This window comes from Pogona vitticeps, chromosome 8 (assembly GCF_051106095.1).
Source record: "Pogona vitticeps strain Pit_001003342236 chromosome 8, PviZW2.1, whole genome shotgun sequence".
Taxonomy (NCBI): domain Eukaryota; kingdom Metazoa; phylum Chordata; class Lepidosauria; order Squamata; family Agamidae; genus Pogona; species Pogona vitticeps.
The window spans coordinates 30,215,936-30,240,032 of record NC_135790.1 but is presented as its reverse complement, the minus strand read 5'-3'; the positions used below and the strand labels follow the sequence as shown (position 1 = coordinate 30,240,032).

Below are 24,097 nucleotides of genomic sequence, written 5' to 3'. Positions count from 1 at the left end.
ACAGGTGGCAATTTATTTCTTTATTTCTTTATTCTATTTATACCCCACCTATCTGGTCATTTCAACCACTCTAGGCGGCTGTTTAATTGGTACACTGTTTAACTGGAAAGCTACCAGATGTCTGCGCCTGGATCTTCTTTACCGTTGTCCACGTCCCGTAACTGTGGGTCTTTATGATGGCAATTTTAATTGTATTTTAATCGCATTTTAATTGTATTTTAATCATTTTATATTGTATTGTATTGAATTTTAATTGTTGTAAGCCGCCCAGAGACCTTTGGGTAGAGTGGGAGGCATATTGAATAAATAAATAAATAAATAAATAAATAAATTAAAATGAAATAAAATAAAATAAAATAAAATAAGAGAAGAAACTCATGGTCCCAAAGCCGTTTCCTGAAGTCTAAAATGTAACACACGCGCTCACACAAAAGAGAATGCAGGTGGGGGGGGAATGAGAATTTTCAGGTTTTATTGGCAACCCCTTTGCATATTCACCGCCTGAACAGGGAAAAAGAAAAGGCCTCCTCTGCCTGCCAGATCACGGAGTAGGGCGAGAGGGTCCTCCAACCTTCCTTCGGCCCTGCTCCCCCCCCCCCCGTGCACGCTGGAGGAGACAAGAACAATAAAAGCCAGAAGAGGAGTAATAATAAAATAATAACTTACATGAAACACAAAGAAGACGGTCACGGCACTCAGCCCCGAACTGCACTTTCTCTCGTCCTTGGCGGGAAAGAAGGGGAGATGGAAGTCCTCTGGAATCTCCACCTCGGGACTCGAACCCGAGCTGGGAGGGAGACTGGAGACAGCTCGCCATGTCCTGCAGGCGTAAAGGGACGAGAGACATACGCACCTGTACACACATCTGCCTTAATCCTTTTTTGTTTTGAACCGGCCATCCTAACGGCAAGTTTAAAAACTGCAACTCTGTGCATGCCCAGGGGCGTTAAAATTACCCAGAAAGGTTATTTCACACCTTTCTTCTCTGTTAACAACTACAAGGGCCGTCACGGGGCAGAGGGGCTCGTGAGAGACCCACATGGTATGCCTACCATCCCGCCGGCCCCCTGCACACTTACCCGCCGACCTTTCTGGATCCGGTCGTTCCTCGAGGTTGCAGGGTGGCGCAAATGAACGATGAAGCTCTGCATCCGCGTGAACGAGCTCACTGAAAGAACGACACCTGGTTCGGAAGGGAAAATCCAGTTATTCCAAATGACAAGTACAAGCGGCTGTGAAAAGGGGGAGAAAAGCGGGACCAGGGGGTGGAATTAAAAGCAGTAGAAATCAGCCACAAACCCAGGTCCCCTTGATGGTGGGAAGAAAAAGACAGCTCCCTCTCCTCTCCAGGGTGGATTAATAAACTCACAACGCAAATAAACTGGCCAGAGAGGCCTTCGCTGACAGATGGGCGCCATATAAATCACATAAACCAATAAGTAAATAAATAAATAAATAAATAAATAACACACACAAGCACACATAAATACAGACATGCATGCACGCATACTTACATACATACATAAAAAATAAATCAAAGAAACAACCATGAAGAACTTCAAATAATTTAATGCAGTGAAAAGTGTGGGAGACGACTGCAAGGCCGCAACGCAATCGCAACGCAAACAAACGGGCCAGAGAGGCCTTGGCTGCCAGATGGGTGCTATATAAATTGCAGAACAAATAAATAAACCAACAAACCAACAAACCAACACATGCATCAATACATACATGCGTGCATACTTACATACATAAAAAATAAATAAAAGAAACAACCATGAAACACTTCAAATATTTTAATGCAGTGAAAAGTGAGGGAGACGAGTACAAGGCCGAGTCCCGCCCTGAATTTCCTATGGGGTTTGGAGGCAGAGGGAGGGAGCGAAATCCACCCAGACCCCCTTTAATCTTTTCCTTAAGGGCCAACCTCATGGGGAGGAGACCAACTGTAACTCTGCACATGCCCCGAAACTTGAAAAATCCTGAAGATCGCCTTTCCCACCTTGGATCAGATTCATCTCCTGAAGGACTACAAAGCCCATCATGGGTTGGGGGAGAAGGGTCCCAGCAGTCACCCCACCCTCCCCCACGGGCCTCCTTACCCAGCCGCCGTCCCCGGTAGGAGCGGGGCAGCGTCCACCGCAGGCCGGGCCTGCCACCGGCCTTGCAGCCGGAACAGCCTTTGGGTGCCGCAGGGGCAGGCCGGACAAATAATGGGGAGACACCGTGGGGAAGGAAAAGCGCGACGCACCGGCCTTTAGCGTCCCAGCGTCGCCATGGCAACGCGACAGGAAGGGGCGGGCCCGGAGGACCTGCTCTCCGAGTGCAAAGGGCTAGAAGGTCCCCATGGCGACCTGCAGGAAGAGGCGGGCCCTGAAGACCTGCCCTGTGAGTTCGGAAGGCTAGAACGTCAGCATGAAAGGCCCTCTGAGTCCAAGCGTGCTAGACGGTGCCACTACTCCCTTGGCCGGCCACTTCTCGGCTCCCTCTGCTGGCAGCCTCATGCCGGAGGACCCTAGCCATTTCAAACACCCCCCAAGGCTTCCCGGCTGTGGGAATTAAAAGCTCGGCTCCTAAACCGCTCCTGCTCCATGGCGGGGGGGGGGTCATATCCTGAGAGGGAACGAGGAGGAGGAGGAGGAGGAGGACGAGGTGGAGGTGGAGGAAGAAAAGGAAGGGCGCCTCGCTCTCCCAGGGACTGGGGAGGAGGAAACCTCCTCGTGTCTTTTTTTCCTGATTCGTCTCCCAACGTTCAAGAGGACGACTGCAATTCAATGAACTTTCGGTGCTTGTCTATTTCACCTGCTTTTTATTAGTAACCCCCCCTCCCCTTTTCTCCTTTATCAGCCACTTGTAAAGGTGGTTTTAGATATCTGTAATTTCTCATTTGAACTAAGTGTCCATTCTTTAAATTAAAATATTTGTGTGCCTTAATAAGATTACTGCATGAAACAGTAATAAATAAATATAGTTATAAATGATTATTATTGTTGCAGTTATTGTTATTGTTCTTCTTCTTATTATTATTGCTTTTTGCCCTACTGTCCACGCTGTAACAGGTGGCAATTTATTTCTTTATTTCTTTATTCTATTTATACCCCACCTATCTGGTCATTTCAACCACTCTAGGCGGCTGTTTAATTGGTACACTGTTTAACTGGAAAGCTACCAGATGTCTGCGCCTGGATCTTCTTTACCGTTGTCCACGTCCCGTAGCTGTGGGTCTTTATGATGGCAATTTTAATTGTATTTTAATCATTTTATATTTTATTGTATTGAATTTTAATTGTTGTAAGCCGCCCAGAGACCTTTGGGTAGAGTGGGAGGAATATTAAATAAATAAATAAATAAATAAATAAATAAATAGATAGATAGATAGATAGATAGATAGATAGATAGATAGATAGATAGATAGATAGATAGATAGATAGATAGATAGATAGATAGATAGATAGATAGATAGATAGATAGATAGATAGATAGATAGAGAAGAAACTCATGGTCCCAAAGCCGTTTCCTGAAGTCTAAAATGTAACACACGCGCTCACACAAAAGAGAATGCAGGTGGGGGGGGAATGAGAATTTTCAGGTTTTATTGGCAACCCCTTTGCATATTCACTGCCTGAACAGGGAAAAAGAAAAGGCCTCCTCTGCCTGCCAGATCACGGAGTAGGGCGAGAGGGTCCTCCAACCTTCCTTCGGCCCTGCTCCCCCCCCCCCGTGCACGCTGGAGGAGACAAGAACAATAAAAGCCAGAAGAGGAGTAATAATAAAATAATAACTTACATGAAACACAAAGAAGACGGTCACGGCACTCAGCCGCGAACTGCACTTTCTCTCGTCCTTGGCGGGAAAGAAGGGGAGATGGAAGTCCTCTGGAATCTCCACCTCGGGACTCGAACCCGAGCTGGGAGGGAGACTGGAGACAGCTCGCCATGTCCTGCAGGCGTAAAGGGACGAGAGACATACGCACCTGTACACACATCTGCCTTAATCCTTTTTTGTTTTGAACCGGCCATCCTAACGGCAAGTTTAAAAACTGCAACTCTGTGCATGCCCAGGGGCGTTAAAATTACCCAGAAAGGTTATTTCACACCTTTCTTCTCTGTTAACAACTACAAGGGCCGTCACGGGGCAGAGGGGCTCGTGACAGACCCACATGGTATGCCTACCATCCCGCCGGCCCCCTGCACACTTACCCGCCGACCTTTCTGGATCCGGTCGTTCCTCGAGGTTGCAGGGTGGCGCAAATGGCAAATATAGCCAGATGGGTGCTATATAAATTGCAGAACAAATAAATAAACAAACAAACCAACAAACCAACACATGCATCAATACATACATGCGTGCATACTTACATACATAAAAAATAAATAAAAGAAACAACCATGAAACACTTCAAATATTTTAATGCAGTGAAAAGTGAGGGAGACGAGTACAAGGCCGAGTCCCGCCCTGAATTTCCTATGGGGTTTGGAGGCAGAGGGAGGGAGCGAAATCCACCCAGACCCCCTTTAATCTTTTCCTTAAGGGCCAGCCTCATGGGGAGGAGACCAACTGTAACTCTGCACATGCCCCGAAACTTGAAAAATCCTGAAGATCGCCTTTCCCACCTTGGATCAGATTCATCTCCTGAAGGACTACAAAGCCCATCATGGGTTGGGGGAGAAGGGTCCCAGCAGTCACCCCACCCTCCCCCACGGGCCTCCTTACCCAGCCGCCGTCCCCGGTAGGAGCGGGGCAGCGTCCACCGCAGGCCGGGCCTGCCACCGGCCTTGCAGCCGGAACAGCCTTTGGGTGCCGCAGGGGCAGGCCGGACAAATAATGGGGAGACACCGTGGGGAAGGAAAAGCGCGACGCACCGGCCTTTAGCGTCCCAGCGTCGCCATGGCAACGCGACAGGAAGGGGCGGGCCCGGAGGACCTGCTCTCCGAGTGCAAAGGGCTAGAAGGTCCCCATGGCGACCTGCAGGAAGAGGCGGGCCCTGAAGACCTGCCCTGTGAGTTCTGAAGGCTAGAACGTCAGCATGAAAGGCCCTCTGAGTCCAAGCGTGCTAGACGGTGCCACTACTCCCTTGGCCGGCCACTTCTCGGCTCCCTCTGCTGGCAGCTTCATGCCGGAGGACCCTAGCCATTTCAAACACCCCCCCAGGCTTCCCGGCTGTGGGAATTAAAAGCTCGGCTCCTAAACGGCTCCTGCTCCATGGCGGGGGGGGGTCATATCCTGAGAGGGACCGAGGAGGAGGAGGAGGAGGACGAGGTGGAGGTGGAGGAAGAAAAGGAAGGGCGCCTCGCTCTCCCAGGGACTGGGGAGGAGGAAACCTCCTCGTGTCTTTTTTTCCTGATTCGTCTCCCAACGTTCAAGAGGACGACTGCAATTCAATGAACTTTCGGTGCTTGTCTATTTCACCTGCTTTTTATTAGTAACCCCCCTCCCCTTTTCTCCTTTATCAGCCACTTGTAAAGGTGGTTTTAGATATCTGTAATTTCTCATTTGAACTAAGTGTCCATTCTTTAAATTAAAATATTTGTGTGCCTTAATAAGATTACTGCATGAAACGGTAATAAATAAATATAGTTATAAATGATTATTATTGTTGCAGTTATTGTTATTGTTCTTCTTCTTATTATTATTGCTTTTTGCCCTACTGTCCACGCTGTAACAGGTGGCAATTTATTTCTTTATTCTATTTATACCCCACCTATCTGGTCATTTCAACCACTCTAGGCGGCTGTTTAATTGGTACACTGTTTAACTGGAAAGCTACCAGATGTCTGCGCCTGGATCTTCTTTACCGTTGTCCACGTCCCGTAGCTGTGGGTCTTTACGATGGCAATTTTAATTGTATTTTAATCATTTTATATTTTATTGTATTGAATTTTAATTGTTGTAAGCCGCCCAGAGACCTTTGGGTAGAGTGGGAGGCATATTAAATAAATAAATAAATAAATAAATAGATAGATAGATAGATAGATAGATAGATAGATAGATAGATAGATAGATAGATAGATAGATAGATAGATAGATAGATAGATAGATAGATAGATAGATAGATAGAGAAGAAACTCATGGTCCCAAAGCCGTTTCCTGAAGTCTAAAATGTAACACACGCGCTCACACAAAAGAGAATGCAGGTGGGGGGGGGAATGAGAATTTTCAGGTTTTATTGGCAACCCCTTTGCATATTCACTGCCTGAACAGGGAAAAAGAAAAGGCCTCCTCTGCCTGCCAGATCACGGAGTAGGGCGAGAGGGTCCTCCAACCTTCCTTCGGCCCTGCTCCCCCCCCCCCCGTGCACGCTGGAGGAGACAAGAACAATAAAAGCCAGAAGAGGAGTAATAATAAAATAATAACTTACATGAAACACAAAGAAGACGGTCACGGCACTCAGCCGCGAACTGCACTTTCTCTCGTCCTTGGCGGGAAAGAAGGGGAGATGGAAGTCCTCAGGAATCTCCACCTCGGGACTCGAACCCGAGCTGGGAGGGAGACTGGAGACAGCTCGCCATGTCCTGCAGGCGTAAAGGGACGAGAGACATACGCACCTGTACACACATCTGCCTTAATCCTTTTTTGTTTTGAACCGGCCATCCTAACGGCAAGTTTAAAAACTGCAACTCTGTGCATGCCCAGGGGCGTTAAAATTACCCAGAAAGGTTATTTCACACCTTTCTTCTCTGTTAACAACTACAAGGGCCGTCACGGGGCAGAGGGGCTCGTGAGAGACCCACATGGTATGCCTACCATCCCGCCGGCCCCCTGCACACTTACCCGCCGACCTTTCTGGATCCGGTCGTTCCTCGAGGTTGCAGGGTGGCGCAAATGAACGATGAAGCTCTGCATCCGCGTGAACGAGCTCACTGAAAGAACGACACCTGGTTCGGAAGGGAAAATCCAGTTATTCCAAATGACAAGTACAAGCGGCTGTGAAAAGGGGGAGAAAAGCGGGACCAGGGGGTGGAATTAAAAGCAGTAGAAATCAGCCACAAACCCAGGTCCCCTTGATGGTGGGAAGAAAAAGACAGCTCCCTCTCCTCTCCAGGGTGGATTAATAAACTCACAACGCAAATAAACTGGCCAGAGAGGCCTTCGCTGACAGATGGGCGCCATATAAATCACATAAATCAATAAGTAAATAAATAAATAAATAAATAACACACACAAGCACACATAAATACAGACATGCATGCACGCATACTTACATACATACATAAAAAATAAATCAAAGAAACAACCATGAAGAACTTCAAATAATTTAATGCAGTGAAAAGTGTGGGAGACGACTGCAAGGCCGCAACGCAATCGCAACGCAAACAAACGGGCCAGAGAGGCCTTGGCTGCCAGATGGGTGCTATATAAATTGCAGAACAAATAAATAAACAAACAAACCAACAAACCAACACATGCATCAATACATACATGCGTGCATACTTACATACATAAAAAATAAATAAAAGAAACAACCATGAAACACTTCAAATATTTTAATGCAGTGAAAAGTGAGGGAGACGAGTACAAGGCCGAGTCCCGCCCTGAATTTCCTATGGGGTTTGGAGGCAGAGGGAGGGAGCGAAATCCACCCAGACCCCCTTTAATCTTTTCCTTAAGGGCCAGCCTCATGGGGAGGAGACCAACTGTAACTCTGCACATGCCCCGAAACTTGAAAAATCCTGAAGATCGCCTTTCCCACCTTGGATCAGATTCATCTCCTGAAGGACTACAAAGCCCATCATGGGTTGGGGGAGAAGGGTCCCAGCAGTCACCCCACCCTCCCCCACGGGCCTCCTTACCCAGCCGCCGTCCCCGGTAGGAGCGGGGCAGCGTCCACCGCAGGCCGGGCCTGCCACCGGCCTTGCAGCCGGAACAGCCTTTGGGTGCCGCAGGGGCAGGCCGGACAAATAATGGGGAGACACCGTGGGGAAGGAAAAGCGCGACGCACCGGCCTTTAGCGTCCCAGTGTCGCCATGGCAACGCGACAGGAAGGGGCGGGCCCGGAGGACCTGCTCTCCGAGTGCAAAGGGCTAGAAGGTCCCCATGGCGACCTGCAGGAAGAGGCGGGCCCTGAAGACCTGCCCTGTGAGTTCTGAAGGCTAGAACGTCAGCATGAAAGGCCCTCTGAGTCCAAGCGTGCTAGACGGTGCCACTACTCCCTTGGCCGGCCACTTCTCGGCTCCCTCTGCTGGCAGCCTCATGCCGGAGGACCCTAGCCATTTCAAACACCCCCCCAGGCTTCCCGGCTGTGGGAATTAAAAGCTCGGCTCCTAAACGGCTCCTGCTCCATGGCGGGGGGGGGGTCATATCCTGAGAAGGACCGAGGAGGAGGAGGAGGAGGAGGACGAGGTGGAGGTGGAGGAAGAAAAGGAAGGGCGCCTCGCTCTCCCAGGGACTGGGGAGGAGGAAACCTCCTCGTGTCTTTTTTTCCTGATTCGTCTCCCAACGTTCAAGAGGACGACTGCAATTCAATGAACTTTCGGTGCTTGTCTATTTCAAATGCTTTTTATTAGTAACCCCCCTCCCCTTTTCTCCTTTATCAGCCACTTGTAAAGGTGGTTTTAGATATCTGTAATTTCTCATTTGAACTAAGTGTCCATTCTTTAAATTAAAATATTTGTGTGCCTTAATAAGATTACTGCATGAAACGGTAATAAATAAATATAGTTATAAATGATTATTATTGTTGCAGTTATTGTTATTGTTCTTATTATTATTATTATTGCTTTTTGCCCTACTGTCCACGCTGTAACAGGTGGCAATTTATTTCTTTATTTCTTTATTCTATTTATACCCCACCTATCTGGTCATTTCAACCACTCTAGGCGGCTGTTTAATTGGTACACTGTTTAACTGGAAAGCTACCGGATGTCTGCGCCTGGATCTTCTTTACCGTTGTCCACGTCCCGTAGCTGTGGGTCTTTATGATGGCAATTTTAATTGTATTTTAATCGCATTTTAATTGTATTTTAATCATTTTATATTGTATTGTATTGAATTTTAATTGTTGTAAGCCGCCCAGAGACCTTTGGGTAGAGTGGGAGGCATATTAAATAAATAAATAAATAAATAAATAAATAAATAAATAAATAAATAAATAAATAAATAAATAAGAGAAGAAACTCATGGTCCCAAAGCCGTTTCCTGAAGTCTAAAATCTAACACACGCGCTCACACAAAAGAGAATGCAGGTGGGGGGGGAATGAGAATTTTCAGGTTTTATTGGCAACCCCTTTGCATATTCACCGCCTGAACAGGGAAAAAGAAAAGGCCTCCTCTGCCTGCCAGATCACGGCGTAGGGCGAGAGGGTCCTCCAACCTTCCTTCGGCCCTGCTCCCCCCCCCGTGCGCGCTGGAGGAGACAAGAACAATAAAAGCCAGAAGAAGAGTAATAATAAAATAATAACTTACATGAAACACAAAGAAGACGGTCACGGCACTCAGCCCCGAACTGCACTTTCTCTCGTCCTTGGCGGGAAAGAAGGGGAGATGGAAGTCCTCAGGAATCTCCACCACGGGACTCGAACCCGAGCTGGGAGGGAGACTGGAGACAGCTCGCCATGTCCTGCAGGCGTAAAGGGACGAGAGACATACGCACCTGTACACACATCTGCCTTAATCCTTTTTTGTTTTGGACCGGCCATCCTAACGGCAAGTTTGAAAACTGCAACTCTGTGCATGCCCAGGGGCGTTAAAATTACCCAGAGCGGTTTTTTAAATCGTTATTTCACACCTTTCTTCCCTGTTAACAACTACAAGGGCCGTCACGGGGCAGAGGGGCTCGTGACAGACCCACATGGTATGCCTACCATCCCGCCGGCCCCCTGCACACTTACCCGCCGACCTTTCTGGATCCGGTCGTTCCTCGAGGTTGCAGGGTGGCGCAAACGAACGATGAAGCTCTGCATCCGCGTGAACGAGCTCACTGAAAGAACGACACCTGGTTCGGAAGGGAAAATCCAGTTATTCCAAATGACAAGTACAAGCGGCTGTGAAAAGGGGGAGAAAAGCGGGACCAGGGGGTGGAATTAAAAGCAGTAGAAATCAGCCACAAACCCAGGTCCCCTTGATGGTGGGAAGAAAAAGACAGCTCCCTCTCCTCTCCAGGGTGGAATAATAAAATCACAACGCAAATAAACTGGCCAGAGAGGCCTTCGCTGACAGATGGGCGCCATATAAATCACATAAATCAATAAGCAAATAAATAAATAAATAACACACACACACACACACATAAATACAGACATGCATGCACGCATACTTACATACATACATAAAAAATAAATCAAAGAAACAACCATGAAGAACTTCAAATAATTTAATGCAGTGAAAAGTGTGGGAGACGACTGCAAGGCCGCAACGCAATCGCAACGCAAACAAACGGGCCAGAGAGGCCTTGGCTGCCAGATGGGTGCTATATAAATTGCAGAACAAATAAATAAACAAACAAACCAACAAACCAACACATGCATCAATACATACATGCGTGCATACTTACATACATAAAAAATAAATAAAAGAAACAACCATGAAACACTTCAAATATTTTAATGCAGTGAAAAGTGAGGGAGACGAGTACAAGGCCGAGTCCCGCCCTGAATTTCCTATGGGGTTTGGAGGCAGAGGGAGGGAGCGAAATCCACCCAGACCCCCTTTAATCCTTTCCTTAAGGGCCAGCCTCATGGGGAGGAGACCAACTGTAACTCTGCACATGCCCCGAAACTTGAAAAATCCTGAAGACCGCCTTTCCCACCTTGGATCAGATTCATCTCCTGAAGGACTACAAAGCCCATCATGGGTTGGGGGAGAAGGGTCCCAGCAGTCACCCCACCCTCCCCCACGGGCCTCCTTACCCAGCCGCCGTCCCCGGTAGGAGCGGGGCAGCGTCCACCGCAGGCCGGGCCTGCCACCGGCCTTGCAGCCGGAACAGCCTTTGGGTGCCGCAGGGGCAGGCCGGACAAATAATGGGGAGACACCGTGGGGAAGGAAAAGCGCGACGCACCGGCCTTTAGCGTCCCAGCGTCGCCATGGCAACGCGACAGGAAGGGGCGGGCCCGGAGGACCTGCTCTCCGAGTGCAAAGGGCTAGAAGGTCCCCATGGCGACCTGCAGGAAGAGGCGGGCCCTGAAGACCTGCCCTGTGAGTTCGGAAGGCTAGAACGTCAGCATGAAAGGCCCTCTGAGTCCAAGCGTGCTAGACGGTGCCACTACTCCCTTGGCCGGCCACTTCTCGGCTCCCTCTGCTGGCAGCCTCATGCCGGAGGACCCTAGCCATTTCAAACACCCCCCCAGGCTTCCCGGCTGTGGGAATTAAAAGCTCGGCTCCTAAACGGCTCCTGCTCCATGGCGGGGGGGGGGTCATATCCTGAGAGGGACCGAGGAGGAGGAGGAGGAGGACGAGGTGGAGGTGGAGGAAGAAAAGGAAGGGCGCCTCGCTCTCCCAGGGACTGGGGAGGAGGAAACCTCCTCGTGTCTTTTTTTCCTGATTCGTCTCCCAACGTTCAAGAGGACGACTGCAATTCAATGAACTTTCGGTGCTTGTCTATTTCACCTGCTTTTTATTAGTAACCCCCCCTCCCCTTTTCTCCTTTATCAGCCACTTGTAAAGGTGGTTTTAGATATCTGTAATTTCTCATTTGAACTAAGTGTCCATTCTTTAAATTAAAATATTTGTGTGCCGTAATAAGATTACTGCATGAAACGGTAATAAATAAATATAGTTATAAATGATTATTATTGTTGCAGTTATTGTTATTGTTCTTCTTATTATTATTATTGCTTTTTGCCCTACTGTCCACGCTGTAACAGGTGGCAATTTATTTCTTTATTTCTTTATTCTATTTATACCCCACCTATCTGGTCATTTCAACCACTCTAGGCGGCTGTTTAATTGGTACACTGTTTAACTGGAAAGCTACCAGATGTCTGCGCCTGGATCTTCTTTACCGTTGTCCACGTCCCGTAGCTGTGGGTCTTTATGATGGCAATTTTAATTGTATTTTAATCGCATTTTAATTGTATTTTAATCATTTTATATTGTATTGTATTGCATTTTAATTGTTGTAAGCCGCCCAGAGACCTTTGGGTAGAGTGGGAGGCATATTGAATAAATAAATAAATAAATAAATAAATAAATAAATAAATAAATAAAAATAAAATAAAATAAAATAAAATAAAATAAAATAAAATAAAATAAGAGAAGAAACTCATGGTCCCAAAGCCGTTTCCTGAAGTCTAAAATGTAACACACGCGCTCACACAAAAGAGAATGCAGGTGGGGGGGGAATGAGAATTTTCAGGTTTTATTGGCAACCCCTTTGCATATTCACCGCCTGAACAGGGAAAAAGAAAAGGCCTCCTCTGCCTGCCAGATCACGGAGTAGGGCGAGAGGGTCCTCCAACCTTCCTTCGGCCCTGCTCCCCCCCCCCCGTGCACGCTGGAGGAGACAAGAACAATAAAAGCCAGAAGAGGAGTAATAATAAAATAATAACTTACATGAAACACAAAGAAGACGGTCACGGCACTCAGCCCCGAACTGCACTTTCTCTCGTCCTTGGCGGGAAAGAAGGGGAGATGGAAGTCCTCTGGAATCTCCACCTCGGGACTCGAACCCGAGCTGGGAGGGAGACTGGAGACAGCTCGCCATGTCCTGCAGGCGTAAAGGGACGAGAGACATACGCACCTGTACACACATCTGCCTTAATCCTTTTTTGTTTTGAACCGGCCATCCTAACGGCAAGTTTAAAAACTGCAACTCTGTGCATGCCCAGGGGCGTTAAAATTACCCAGAAAGGTTATTTCACACCTTTCTTCTCTGTTAACAACTACAAGGGCCGTCACGGGGCAGAGGGGCTCGTGACAGACCCACATGGTATGCCTACCATCCCGCCGGCCCCCTGCACACTTACCCGCCGACCTTTCTGGATCCGGTCGTTCCTCGAGGTTGCAGGGTGGCGCAAATGAACGATGAAGCTCTGCATCCGCGTGAACGAGCTCACTGAAAGAACGACACCTGGTTCGGAAGGGAAAATCCAGTTATTCCAAATGACAAGTACAAGCGGCTGTGAAAAGGGGGAGAAAAGCGGGACCAGGGGGTGGAATTAAAAGCAGTAGAAATCAGCCACAAACCCAGGTCCCCTTGATGGTGGGAAGAAAAAGACAGCTCCCTCTCCTCTCCAGGGTGGATTAATAAACTCACAACGCAAATAAACTGGCCAGAGAGGCCTTCGCTGACAGATGGGCGCCATATAAATCACATAAATCAATAAGTAAATAAATAAATAAATAAATAACACACACAAGCACACATAAATACAGACATGCATGCACGCATACTTACATACATACATAAAAAATAAATCAAAGAAACAACCATGAAGAACTTCAAATAATTTAATGCAGTGAAAAGTGTGGGAGACGACTGCAAGGCCGCAACGCAATCGCAACGCAAACAAACGGGCCAGAGAGGCCTTGGCTGCCAGATGGGTGCTATATAAATTGCAGAACAAATAAATAAACAAACAAACCAACAAACCAACACATGCATCAATACATACATGCGTGCATACTTACATACATAAAAAATAAATAAAAGAAACAACCATGAAACACTTCAAATATTTTAATGCAGTGAAAAGTGAGGGAGACGAGTACAAGGCCGAGTCCCGCCCTGAATTTCCTATGGGGTTTGGAGGCAGAGGGAGGGAGCGAAATCCACCCAGACCCCCTTTAATCCTTTCCTTAAGGGCCAGCCTCATGGGGAGGAGACCAACTGTAACTCTGCACATGCCCCGAAACTTGAAAAATCCTGAAGACCGCCTTTCCCACCTTGGATCAGATTCATCTCCTGAAGGACTACAAAGCCCATCATGGGTTGGGGAGAAGGGTCCCAGCAGTCACCCCACCCTCCCCCACGGGCCTCCTTACCCAGCCGCCGTCCCCGGTAGGAGCGGGGCAGCGTCCACCGCAGGCCGGGCCTGCCACCGGCCTTGCAGCCGGAACAGCCTTTGGGTGCCGCAGGGGCAGGCCGGACAAATAATGGGGAGACACCGTGGGGAAGGAAAAGCGCGACGCACCGGCCTTTAGCGTCCCAGCGTCGCCATGGCAACCCGACAGGAAGGGGCGGGCCCGGAGGACCTGCTCTCCGAGTGCAAAGGGCTAGAAGGTCCCCATGGCGACCTGCAGGAAGAGGCGGGCCCTGAAGACCTGCCCTGTGAGTTCGGAAGGCTAGAACGTCAGCATGAAAGGCCCTCTGAGTCCAAGCGTGCTAGACGGTGCCACTACTCCCTTGGCCGGCCACTTCTCGGCTCCCTCTGCTGGCAGCCTCATGCCGGAGGACCCTAGCCATTTCAAACACCCCCCCAGGCTTCCCGGCTGTGGGAATTAAAAGCTCGGCTCCTAAACGGCTCCTGCTCCATGGCGGGGGGGGGGGGGTCATATCCTGAGAGGGACCGAGGAGGAGGAGGAGGAGGAGGACGAGGTGGAGGTGGAGGAAGAAAAGGAAGGGCGCCTCGCTCTCCCAGGGACTGGGGAGGAGGAAACCTCCTCGTGTCTTTTTTTCCTGATTCGTCTCCCAACGTTCAAGAGGACGACTGCAATTCAATGAACTTTCGGTGCTTGTCTATTTCACCTGCTTTTTATTAGTAACCCCCCTCCCCTTTTCTCCTTTATCAGCCACTTGTAAAGGTGGTTTTAGATATCTGTAATTTCTCATTTGAACTAAGTGTCCATTCTTTAAATTAAAATATTTGTGTGCCTTAATAAGATTACTGCATGAAACGGTAATAAATAAATATAGTTATAAATGATTATTATTGTTGCAGTTATTGTTATTGTTCTTCTTCTTATTATTATTGCTTTTTGCCCTACTGTCCACGCTGTAACAGGTGGCAATTTATTTCTTTATTTCTTTATTCTATTTATACCCCACCTATCTGGTCATTTCAACCACTCTAGGCGGCTGTTTAATTGGTACACTGTTTAACTGGAAAGCTACCGGATGTCTGCGCCTGGATCTTCTTTACCGTTGTCCACGTCCCGTAGCTGTGGGTCTTTATGATGGCAATTTTAATTGTATTTTAATCGCATTTTAATTGTATTTTAATCATTTTATATTGTATTGTATTGAATTTTAATTGTTGTAAGCCGCCCAGAGACCTTTGGGTAGAGTGGGAGGCATATTAAATAAATAAATAAATAAATAAATAAATAAATAAATAAATAAATAAATAAATAAATAAATAAATAAATAAATAAGAGAAGAAACTCATGGTCCCAAAGCCGTTTCCTGAAGTCTAAAATCTAACACACGCGCTCACACAAAAGAGAATGCAGGTGGGGGGGGAATGAGAATTTTCAGGTTTTATTGGCAACCCCTTTGCATATTCACCGCCTGAACAGGGAAAAAGAAAAGGCCTCCTCTGCCTGCCAGATCACGGCGTAGGGCGAGAGGGTCCTCCAACCTTCCTTCGGCCCTGCTCCCCCCCCCGTGCGCGCTGGAGGAGACAAGAACAATAAAAGCCAGAAGAAGAGTAATAATAAAATAATAACTTACATGAAACACAAAGAAGACGGTCACGGCACTCAGCCCCGAACTGCACTTTCTCTCGTCCTTGGCGGGAAAGAAGGGGAGATGGAAGTCCTCAGGAATCTCCACCACGGGACTCGAACCCGAGCTGGGAGGGAGACTGGAGACAGCTCGCCATGTCCTGCAGGCGTAAAGGGCCGAGAGACATACGCACCTGTACACACATCTGCCTTAATCCTTTTTTGTTTTGGACCGGCCATCCTAACGGCAAGTTTGAAAACTGCAACTCTGTGCATGCCCAGGGGCGTTAAAATTACCCAGAGCGGTTTTTTAAATCGTTATTTCACACCTTTCTTCCCTGTTAACAACTACAAGGGCCGTCACGGGGCAGAGGGGCTCGTGACAGACCCACATGGTATGCCTACCATCCCGCCGGCCCCCTGCACACTTACCCGCCGACCTTTCTGGATCCGGTCGTTCCTCGAGGTTGCAGGGTGGCGCAAACGAACGATGAAGCTCTGCATCCGCGTGAACGAGCTCACTGAAAGAACGACACCTGGTTCGGAAGGGAAAATCCAGTTATTCCAAATGACAAGTACAAGCGGCTGTGAAAAGGGGGAGAAAAGCGGGACCAGGGGGTGGAATTAAAAGCAGTAGAAATCAGCCACAAACCCAGGTCCCCTTGATGGTGGGAAGAAAAAGACAGCTCCCTCTCCTCTCCAGGGTGGAATAATAAAATCACAACGCAAATAAACTGGCCAGAGAGGCCTTCGCTGACAGATGGGCGCCATATAAATCACATAAATCAATAAGCAAATAAATAAATAAATAACACACACACACACACACATAAATACAGACATGCATGCACGCATACTTACATACATACATAAAAAATAAATCAAAGAAACAACCATGAAGAACTTCAAATAATTTAATGCAGTGAAAAGTGTGGGAGACGACTGCAAGGCCGCAACGCAATCGCAACGCAAACAAACGGGCCAGAGAGGCCTTGGCTGCCAGATGGGTGCTATATAAATTGCAGAACAAATAAATAAACAAACAAACCAACAAACCAACACATGCATCAATACATACATGCGTGCATACTTACATACATAAAAAATAAATAAAAGAAACAACCATATTTTAATGCAGTGAAAAGTGAGGGAGACGAGTACAAGGCCGAGTCCCGCCCTGAATTTCCTATGGGGTTTGGAGGCAGAGGGAGGGAGCGAAATCCACCCAGACCCCCTTTAATCCTTTCCTTAAGGGCCAGCCTCATGGGGAGGAGACCAACTGTAACTCTGCACATGCCCCGAAACTTGAAAAATCCTGAAGACCGCCTTTCCCACCTTGGATCAGATTCATCTCCTGAAGGACTACAAAGCCCATCATGGGTTGGGGGAGAAGGGTCCCAGCAGTCACCCCACCCTCCCCCACGGGCCTCCTTACCCAGCCGCCGTCCCCGGTAGGAGCGGGGCAGCGTCCACCGCAGGCCGGGCCTGCCACCGGCCTTGCAGCCGGAACAGCCTTTGGGTGCCGCAGGGGCAGGCCGGACAAATAATGGGGAGACACCGTGGGGAAGGAAAAGCGCGACGCACCGGCCTTTAGCGTCCCAGCGTCGCCATGGCAACGTGACAGGAAGGGGCGGGCCCGGAGGACCTGCTCTCCGAGTGCAAAGGGCTAGAAGGTCCCCATGGCGACCTGCAGGAAGAGGCGGGCCCTGAAGACCTGCCCTGTGAGTTCGGAAGGCTAGAACGTCAGCATGAAAGGCCCTCTGAGTCCAAGCGTGCTAGACGGTGCCACTACTCCCTTGGCCGGCCACTTCTCGGCTCCCTCTGCTGGCAGCCTCATGCCGGAGGACCCTAGCCATTTCAAACACCCCCCCAGGCTTCCCGGCTGTGGGAATTAAAAGCTCGGCTCCTAAACGGCTCCTGCTCCATGGCGGGGGGGGGGGTCATATCCTGAGAGGGACCGAGGAGGAGGAGGAGGAGGACGAGGTGGAGGTGGAGGAAGAAAAGGAAGGGCGCCTCGCTCTCCCAGGGACTGGGGAGGAGGAAACCTCCTCGTGTCTTTTTTTCCTGATTCGTCTCCCAACGTTCAAGAGGACGACTGCAATTCAATGAACTTTCGGTGCTTGTCTATTTCACCTGCTTTTTATTAGTAACCCCCCCTCCCCTTTTCTCCTTTATCAGCCACTTGTAAAGGTGGTTTTAGATATCTGTAATTTCTCATTTGAACTAAGTGTCCATTCTTTAAATTAAAATATTTGTGTGCCGTAATAAGATTACTGCATGAAACGGTAATAAATAAATATAGTTATAAATGATTATTATTGTTGCAGTTATTGTTATTGTTCTTCTTCTTATTATTATTGCTTTTTGCCCTACTGTCCACGCTGTAACAGGTGGCAATTTATTTCTTTATTTCTTTATTCTATTTATACCCCACCTATCTGGTCATTTCAACCACTCTAGGCGGCTGTTTAATTGGTACACTGTTTAACTGGAAAGCTACCAGATGTCTGCGCCTGGATCTTCTTTACCGTTGTCCACGTCCCGTAGCTGTGGGTCTTTATGATGGCAATTTTAATTGTATTTTAATCGCATTTTAATTGTATTTTAATCATTTTATATTGTATTGTATTGCATTTTAATTGTTGTAAGCCGCCCAGAGACCTTTGGGTAGAGTGGGAGGCATATTGAATAAATAAATAAATAAATAAATAAATAAATAAATAAATAAATAAATAAATAAATAAATAAATAAATTAAAATAAAATAAAATAAAATAAAATAAAATAAAATAAGAGAAGAAACTCATGGTCCCAAAGCCGTTTCCTGAAGTCTAAAATGTAACACACGCGCTCACACAAAAGAGAATGCAGGTGGGGGGGGAATGAGAATTTTCAGGTTTTATTGGCAACCCCTTTGCATATTCACCGCCTGAACAGGGAAAAAGAAAAGGCCTCCTCTGCCTGCCAGATCACGGAGTAGGGCGAGAGGGTCCTCCAACCTTCCTTCGGCCCTGCTCCCCCCCCCCGTGCACGCTGGAGGAGACAAGAACAATAAAAGCCAGAAGAGGAGTAATAATAAAATAATAACTTACATGAAACACAAAGAAGACGGTCACGGCACTCAGCCCCGAACTGCACTTTCTCTCGTCCTTGGCGGGAAAGAAGGGGAGATGGAAGTCCTCTGGAATCTCCACCTCGGGACTCGAACCCGAGCTGGGAGGGAGACTGGAGACAGCTCGCCATGTCCTGCAGGCGTAAAGGGACGAGAGACATACGCACCTGTACACACATCTGCCTTAATCCTTTTTTGTTTTGAACCGGCCATCCTAACGGCAAGTTTAAAAACTGCAACTCTGTGCATGCCCAGGGGCGTTAAAATTACCCAGAAAGGTTATTTCACACCTTTCTTCTCTGTTAACAACTACAAGGGCCGTCACGGGGCAGAGGGGCTCGTGACAGACCCACATGGTATGCCTACCATCCCGCCGGCCCCCTGCACACTTACCCGCCGACCTTTCTGGATCCGGTCGTTCCTCGAGGTTGCAGGGTGGCGCAAATGAACGATGAAGCTCTGCATCCGCGTGAACGAGCTCACTGAAAGAACGACACCTGGTTCGGAAGGGAAAATCCAGTTATTCCAAATGACAAGTACAAGCGGCTGTGAAAAGGGGGAGAAAAGCGGGACCAGGGGGTGGAATTAAAAGCAGTAGAAATCAGCCACAAACCCAGGTCCCCTTGATGGTGGGAAGAAAAAGACAGCTCCCTCTCCTCTCCAGGGTGGATTAATAAACTCACAACGCAAATAAACTGGCCAGAGAGGCCTTCGCTGACAGATGGGCGCCATATAAATCACATAAATCAATAAGCAAATAAATAAATAAATAAATAACACACACAAGCACACATAAATACAGACATGCATGCACGCATACTTACATACATACATAAAAAATAAATCAAAGAAACAACCATGAAGAACTTCAAATAATTTAATGCAGTGAAAAGTGTGGGAGACGACTGCAAGGCCGCAACGCAATCGCAACGCAAACAAACGGGCCAGAGAGGCCTTGGCTGCCAGATGGGTGCTATATAAATCGCAGAACAAACAAACAAAGAAACAAACAAGCACATGCATCAATAAATACATGCGTGCATACTTACATACATAAAAAGTAAATAAAAGAAACAACCATGAAACACTTCAAATATTTTAATGCAGTGAAAAGTGAGGGAGACGAGTACAAGGCAGAGTCCCGCCCTGAATTTCCTATGGGGTTTGGAGGCAGAGGGAGGGAGCGAAATCCACCCAGACCCCCTTTAATCCTTTCCTTAAGGGCCAGCCTCGTGGGGAGGAGACCAACTGTAACTCTGCCCATGCCCCAAAACTTGAAAAATCCCGAAGACCGCCTTTCCCACCTTGGATCAGATTCATCTCCTGAAGGACTACAAAGCCCATCATGGGGTGGGGGAGAAGGGGCCCAGCAGTCACCCCACCCTCCCCCACGGCCCTCCTTACCCAGCCGCCGTCCCCGGTCGCAGCGGGGCAGCGTCCAGCGCAGGCCGGGTCTGCCACCGGCCTTGCAGCCGGAACAGCCTCTGGGTGCCGCAGGGGCAGGCCGGACAAATAATGGGGAGACACGGTGGGGAAGGAAAAGCGTGACGCACCGGCCTTTAGCGTCCCAGCGTCGCCATGGCAACGGGACAGGAAGGGGCGGGCCAGGAGGACCTGCTCTCCGAGTGCAAAGGGCTAGAAGGTCCCCATGGCGACTCGCAGGAAGAGCCGGGCCCTGAGGACCTGCCCTCTGATTTCCATTGGCTGGGAGCGGCTCCATGGCGACGCAACAGGAAGAGGCGGGCCCTGAGGACCTGCCCTCTGATTTCAGAAGGCTAGAACGGCTCTGGGGCAACTGCCAGGAAGAGGCGGGACCAGAGGACCTGCCCTGTGAGTTCTGAAGGCTAGAACGTCAGCATGAAAGGCCCTCTGAGTCCAAGCGTGCTAGACGGTGCCTCTACTCCCTTGGCTGGCCGCTTCTCGGCTCCCTCTTCTGGCAGCCTCATGCCGGAGGACCCTAGCCATTTCAACCCCCCCCCCCCAGGCTTCCCGGCTGGGGGAATTAAAAGCGCGGCTCCTAAACGGCTCCTGCTCGATGGGGGGGGGCATATGCTGAGAGGGACCTAGGAGGAGGAGGAGGAGGAGGAGGTGGAGGTGGAGGAAGAAAAGGAAGGCCGCCTCGCTCTCCCAGGGACTGGGGAGGAGGAAACCTCCTCGTGTCTTTTTTTCCTGGTTCGTCTCCCAACGTTCAAGAGGACGACTGCAATTCAATGAACTTTCGGTGCTTGTCTATTTCACCTGCTTTTTATTAGTAACCCCCCTCCCCTTTTCTCCTTTATCAGCCACTTGTAAAGGTGGTTTTAGATATCTGTAATTTCTCATTTGAACTAAGCGTCCTTTCTTTAAATTAAAATATTTGTGTGCCTTAGTAAGATTACTGCATGAAACGGTAATAAATAAATATAGTTATAAATGATTATTATTGTTGCAGTTATTGTTATTGTTCTTCTTCTTATTATTATTGCTTTTTGCCCTACTGTCCACGCTGTAACAGGTGGCAATTTATTTCTTTATTTCTTTATTCTATTTATACCCCGCCTATCTGGTCATTTCGACCACTCTAGGCGGCTGTTTAATTGGTACACTGTTTAATCGGAAAGCTACCAGATGTCTGCGCCTGGATCTTCTTTACCGTTGTCCACGTCCCGTAGCTGTGGGTCTTTATGATGGCAATTTTAATTGTATTTTAATCGCATTTGAATTGTATTTTAATCATTTTATATTGTATTGTATTGAATTTTAATTGTTGTAAGCCGCCCAGAGACCTTTGGGTAGAGTGGGAGGCATATAAATTAAATAAATAAATAAATAAAATAAGAGAAGAAACTCATGGTCCCAAAGCCGTTTCCTGAAGTCTAAAAAGTAACACTCGCGCTCACACAAAAGAGAATGCAGGTGGGGGGGGAATGAGAATTTTCAGGTTTTATTGGCAACCCTTTTGCATATTCACCATTACCCATTACCCATGCAAGTTCAGATGTAAAACCGGCCGGCGATGAACGTACTTTAAAGAAGACACTTTACTAGGATATTAAGAAACAGATGATTCCAATCCCCCTCCCCACCCTGCCTTGGTGGGCCCTTTCACTGTATTTTTTTGAGATTTAGAGAAGGGAGTGGGATCCTATAGTGCCACGACCGAGAGCGTAAGGGGGTCTGCGTCTCTTACAGATGGGCTGAGACTCATGGGAAGAATGCAGGGAAACGTGGGCGCGTTTGTTTTAAAGAACCCTAATAATGGATGACAGACTCCTCTGAAGCACTGCCGCCTGAGCTCTTCGAATAAATACAGCAAAGGCAGAAAGCTGTCTGCTGGCAGCCTGAACAGGGAAAAAGAAAAGGCCTCCTCTGCCTGCCAGATCACGGCGTAGGGCGAGAGGGTCCTCCAACCTTCCTTCGGCCCTGCTCCCCCCCCCGTGCGCGCTGGAGGAGACAAGAACAATAAAAGCCAGAAGAAGAGTAATAATAAAATAATAACTTACATGAAACACAAAGAAGACGGTCACGGCACTCAGCCCCGAACTGCACTTTCTCTCGTCCTTGGCGGGAAAGAAGGGGAGATGGAAGTCCTCAGGAATCTCCACCTCGGGACTCGAACCCGAGCTGGGAGGGAGACTGGAGACAGCTCGCCATGTCCTGCAGGCGTAAAGGGATGAGAGACATACGCACCTGTACACACATCTGCCTTAATCCTTTTTTGTTTTGGACCGGCCATCCTAACGGCAAGTTTGAAAACTGCAACTCTGTGCATGCCCAGGGGCGTTAAAATTACCCAGAGCGGTTTTTTAAATCGTTATTTCACACCTTTCTTCTCTGTTAACAACTACAAGGGCCGTCACGGGGCAGAGGGGCTCGTGACAGACCCACATGGTATGCCTACCATCCTGCCGGCCCCCTGCACACTTACCCGCCGACCTTTCTGGATCCGGTCGTTCCTCGAGGTTGCAGGGTGGCGCAAACGAACGATGAAGCTCTGCATCCGCGTGAACGAGCTCACTGAAAGAACGACACCTGGTTCGGAAGGGAAAATCCAGTTATTCCAAATGACAAGTACAAGCGGCTGTGAAAAGGGGGAGAAAAGCGGGACCAGGGGGTGGAGTTAAAAGCAGTAGACATCAGCCGCAAACCCAGGTCCCCTTGATGGTAGGAAGAAAAAGACAGCTCCCTCTCCTCTCCAGGGTGGAATAATAAACTCACAACGCAAATAAACTGGCCAGAGAGGCCTTCGCTGACAGATGGGCGCCATATAAATCACATAAATCAATAAGCAAATAAATAAATAAATAACACACACACACACACACACAAGCACACATAAATACAGACATGCATGCACGCATACTTACATGCATACATAAAAAATAAATAAAAGAAACACCCATGAAGAACTTCAAATAATTTAATGCAGTGAAAAGTGAGGGAGACGACTGCAAGGCCGCAACGCAATCGCAACGCAAACAAACGGGCCAGAGAGGCCTTGGCTGCCAGATGGGTGCTATATAAATCGCAGAACAAACAAACAAACAAACAAGCACATGCATCAATAAATACATGCGTGCATACTTACATACATAAAAAATAAATAAAAGAAACAACCATGAAACACTTCAAATATTTTAATGCAGTGAAAAGTGAGGGAGACGAGTACAAAGCCGAGTCCCGCCCTGAATTTCCTATGGGGTTTGGAGGCAGAGGGAGGGAGCGAAATCCACCCAGACCCCCTTTAATCCTTTCCTTAAGGGCCAGCCTCGTGGGGAGGAGACCAACTGTAACTCTGCCCATGCCCCAAAACTTGAAAAATCCCAAAAACCGCCTTTCCCACCTTGGATCAGATTCATCTCCTGAAGGACTACAAAGCCCATCATGGGTTGGGGGAGAAGGGTCCCAGCAGTCACCCCACCCTCCCCCACGGGCCTCCTTACCCAGCCGCCGTCCCCGGTCGGAGCGGGGCAGCGTCCAGTGCAGGCCGGGTCTGCCACCGGCCTTGCAGCCGGAACAGCCTCTGGGTGCCGCAGGGGCAGGCCGGACAAATAATGGGGAGACACGGTGGGGAAGGAAAAGCGTGACGCACCGGCCTTTAGCGTCCCAGCGTCGCCATGGCAACGGGACAGGAAGGGGCGGGCCAGGAGGACCTGCTCTCCGAGGGCAAAGGGCTAGAAGGTCCCCATGGCGACTCGCAGGAAGAGCCGGGCCCTGAGGACCTGCCCTCTGATTTCCATTGGCTGGGAGCGGCTCCATGGCGACACAACAGGAAGAGGCGGGCCCAGAGGACCTGCCCTCTGATTTCAGAAGGCTAGAACGGCTCTGGGGCAACTGCCAGGAAGAGGCGGGACCAGAGGACCTGCCCTGTGAGTTCTGAAGGCTAGAACGTCAGCATGAAAGGCCCTCTGAGTCCAAGCGTGCTAGACGGTGCCTCTACTCCCTTGGCCGGCCACTTCTCGCCTCCCTC

At 48.6% G+C, this 24,097-nt stretch overlaps 1 protein-coding gene across 1 annotated transcript; it reads right to left on the bottom strand.

Moving 5' to 3' along the window:
- Positions 1-455: 455 nt before the first annotated feature.
- On the bottom strand, positions 456-23,746 carry LOC140701876 (uncharacterized). The gene is made up of 8 exons (XM_078379563.1): positions 23,571-23,746; positions 22,556-22,659; positions 18,629-18,782; positions 15,970-16,073; positions 12,487-12,640; positions 9,828-9,931; positions 3,787-3,940; positions 456-1,183 (listed from the first exon to the last, which is right to left on the bottom strand). The coding sequence occupies exons 2-8, from the start codon at positions 22,625-22,627 to the stop codon at positions 1,008-1,010; spliced, it is 918 nt and encodes a 305-aa protein (XP_078235689.1). The 5' UTR covers positions 22,628-22,659; positions 23,571-23,746; the 3' UTR covers positions 456-1,007.
- Between the last annotated feature and the right edge of the window lie 351 nt (positions 23,747-24,097).

Bases quoted from the DNA above. Each gene is read 5' to 3' on its own strand.
- LOC140701876 (XM_078379563.1), bottom strand. From the start codon at position 22,627: ATGCAGAGCTTCATCGTTCGTTTGCGCCACCCTGCAACCTCGAGGAAC. The intron at 18,783-22,555 runs GTAAGTGTGCAG...TTACGCCTGCAG, and splicing joins GGATCCAGAAAGGTCGGCGG to GACATGGCGAGCTGTCTCCA. The intron at 3,941-9,827 runs GTAAGTGTGCAG...TTACGCCTGCAG, and splicing joins GGATCCAGAAAGGTCGGCGG to GACATGGCGAGCTGTCTCCA.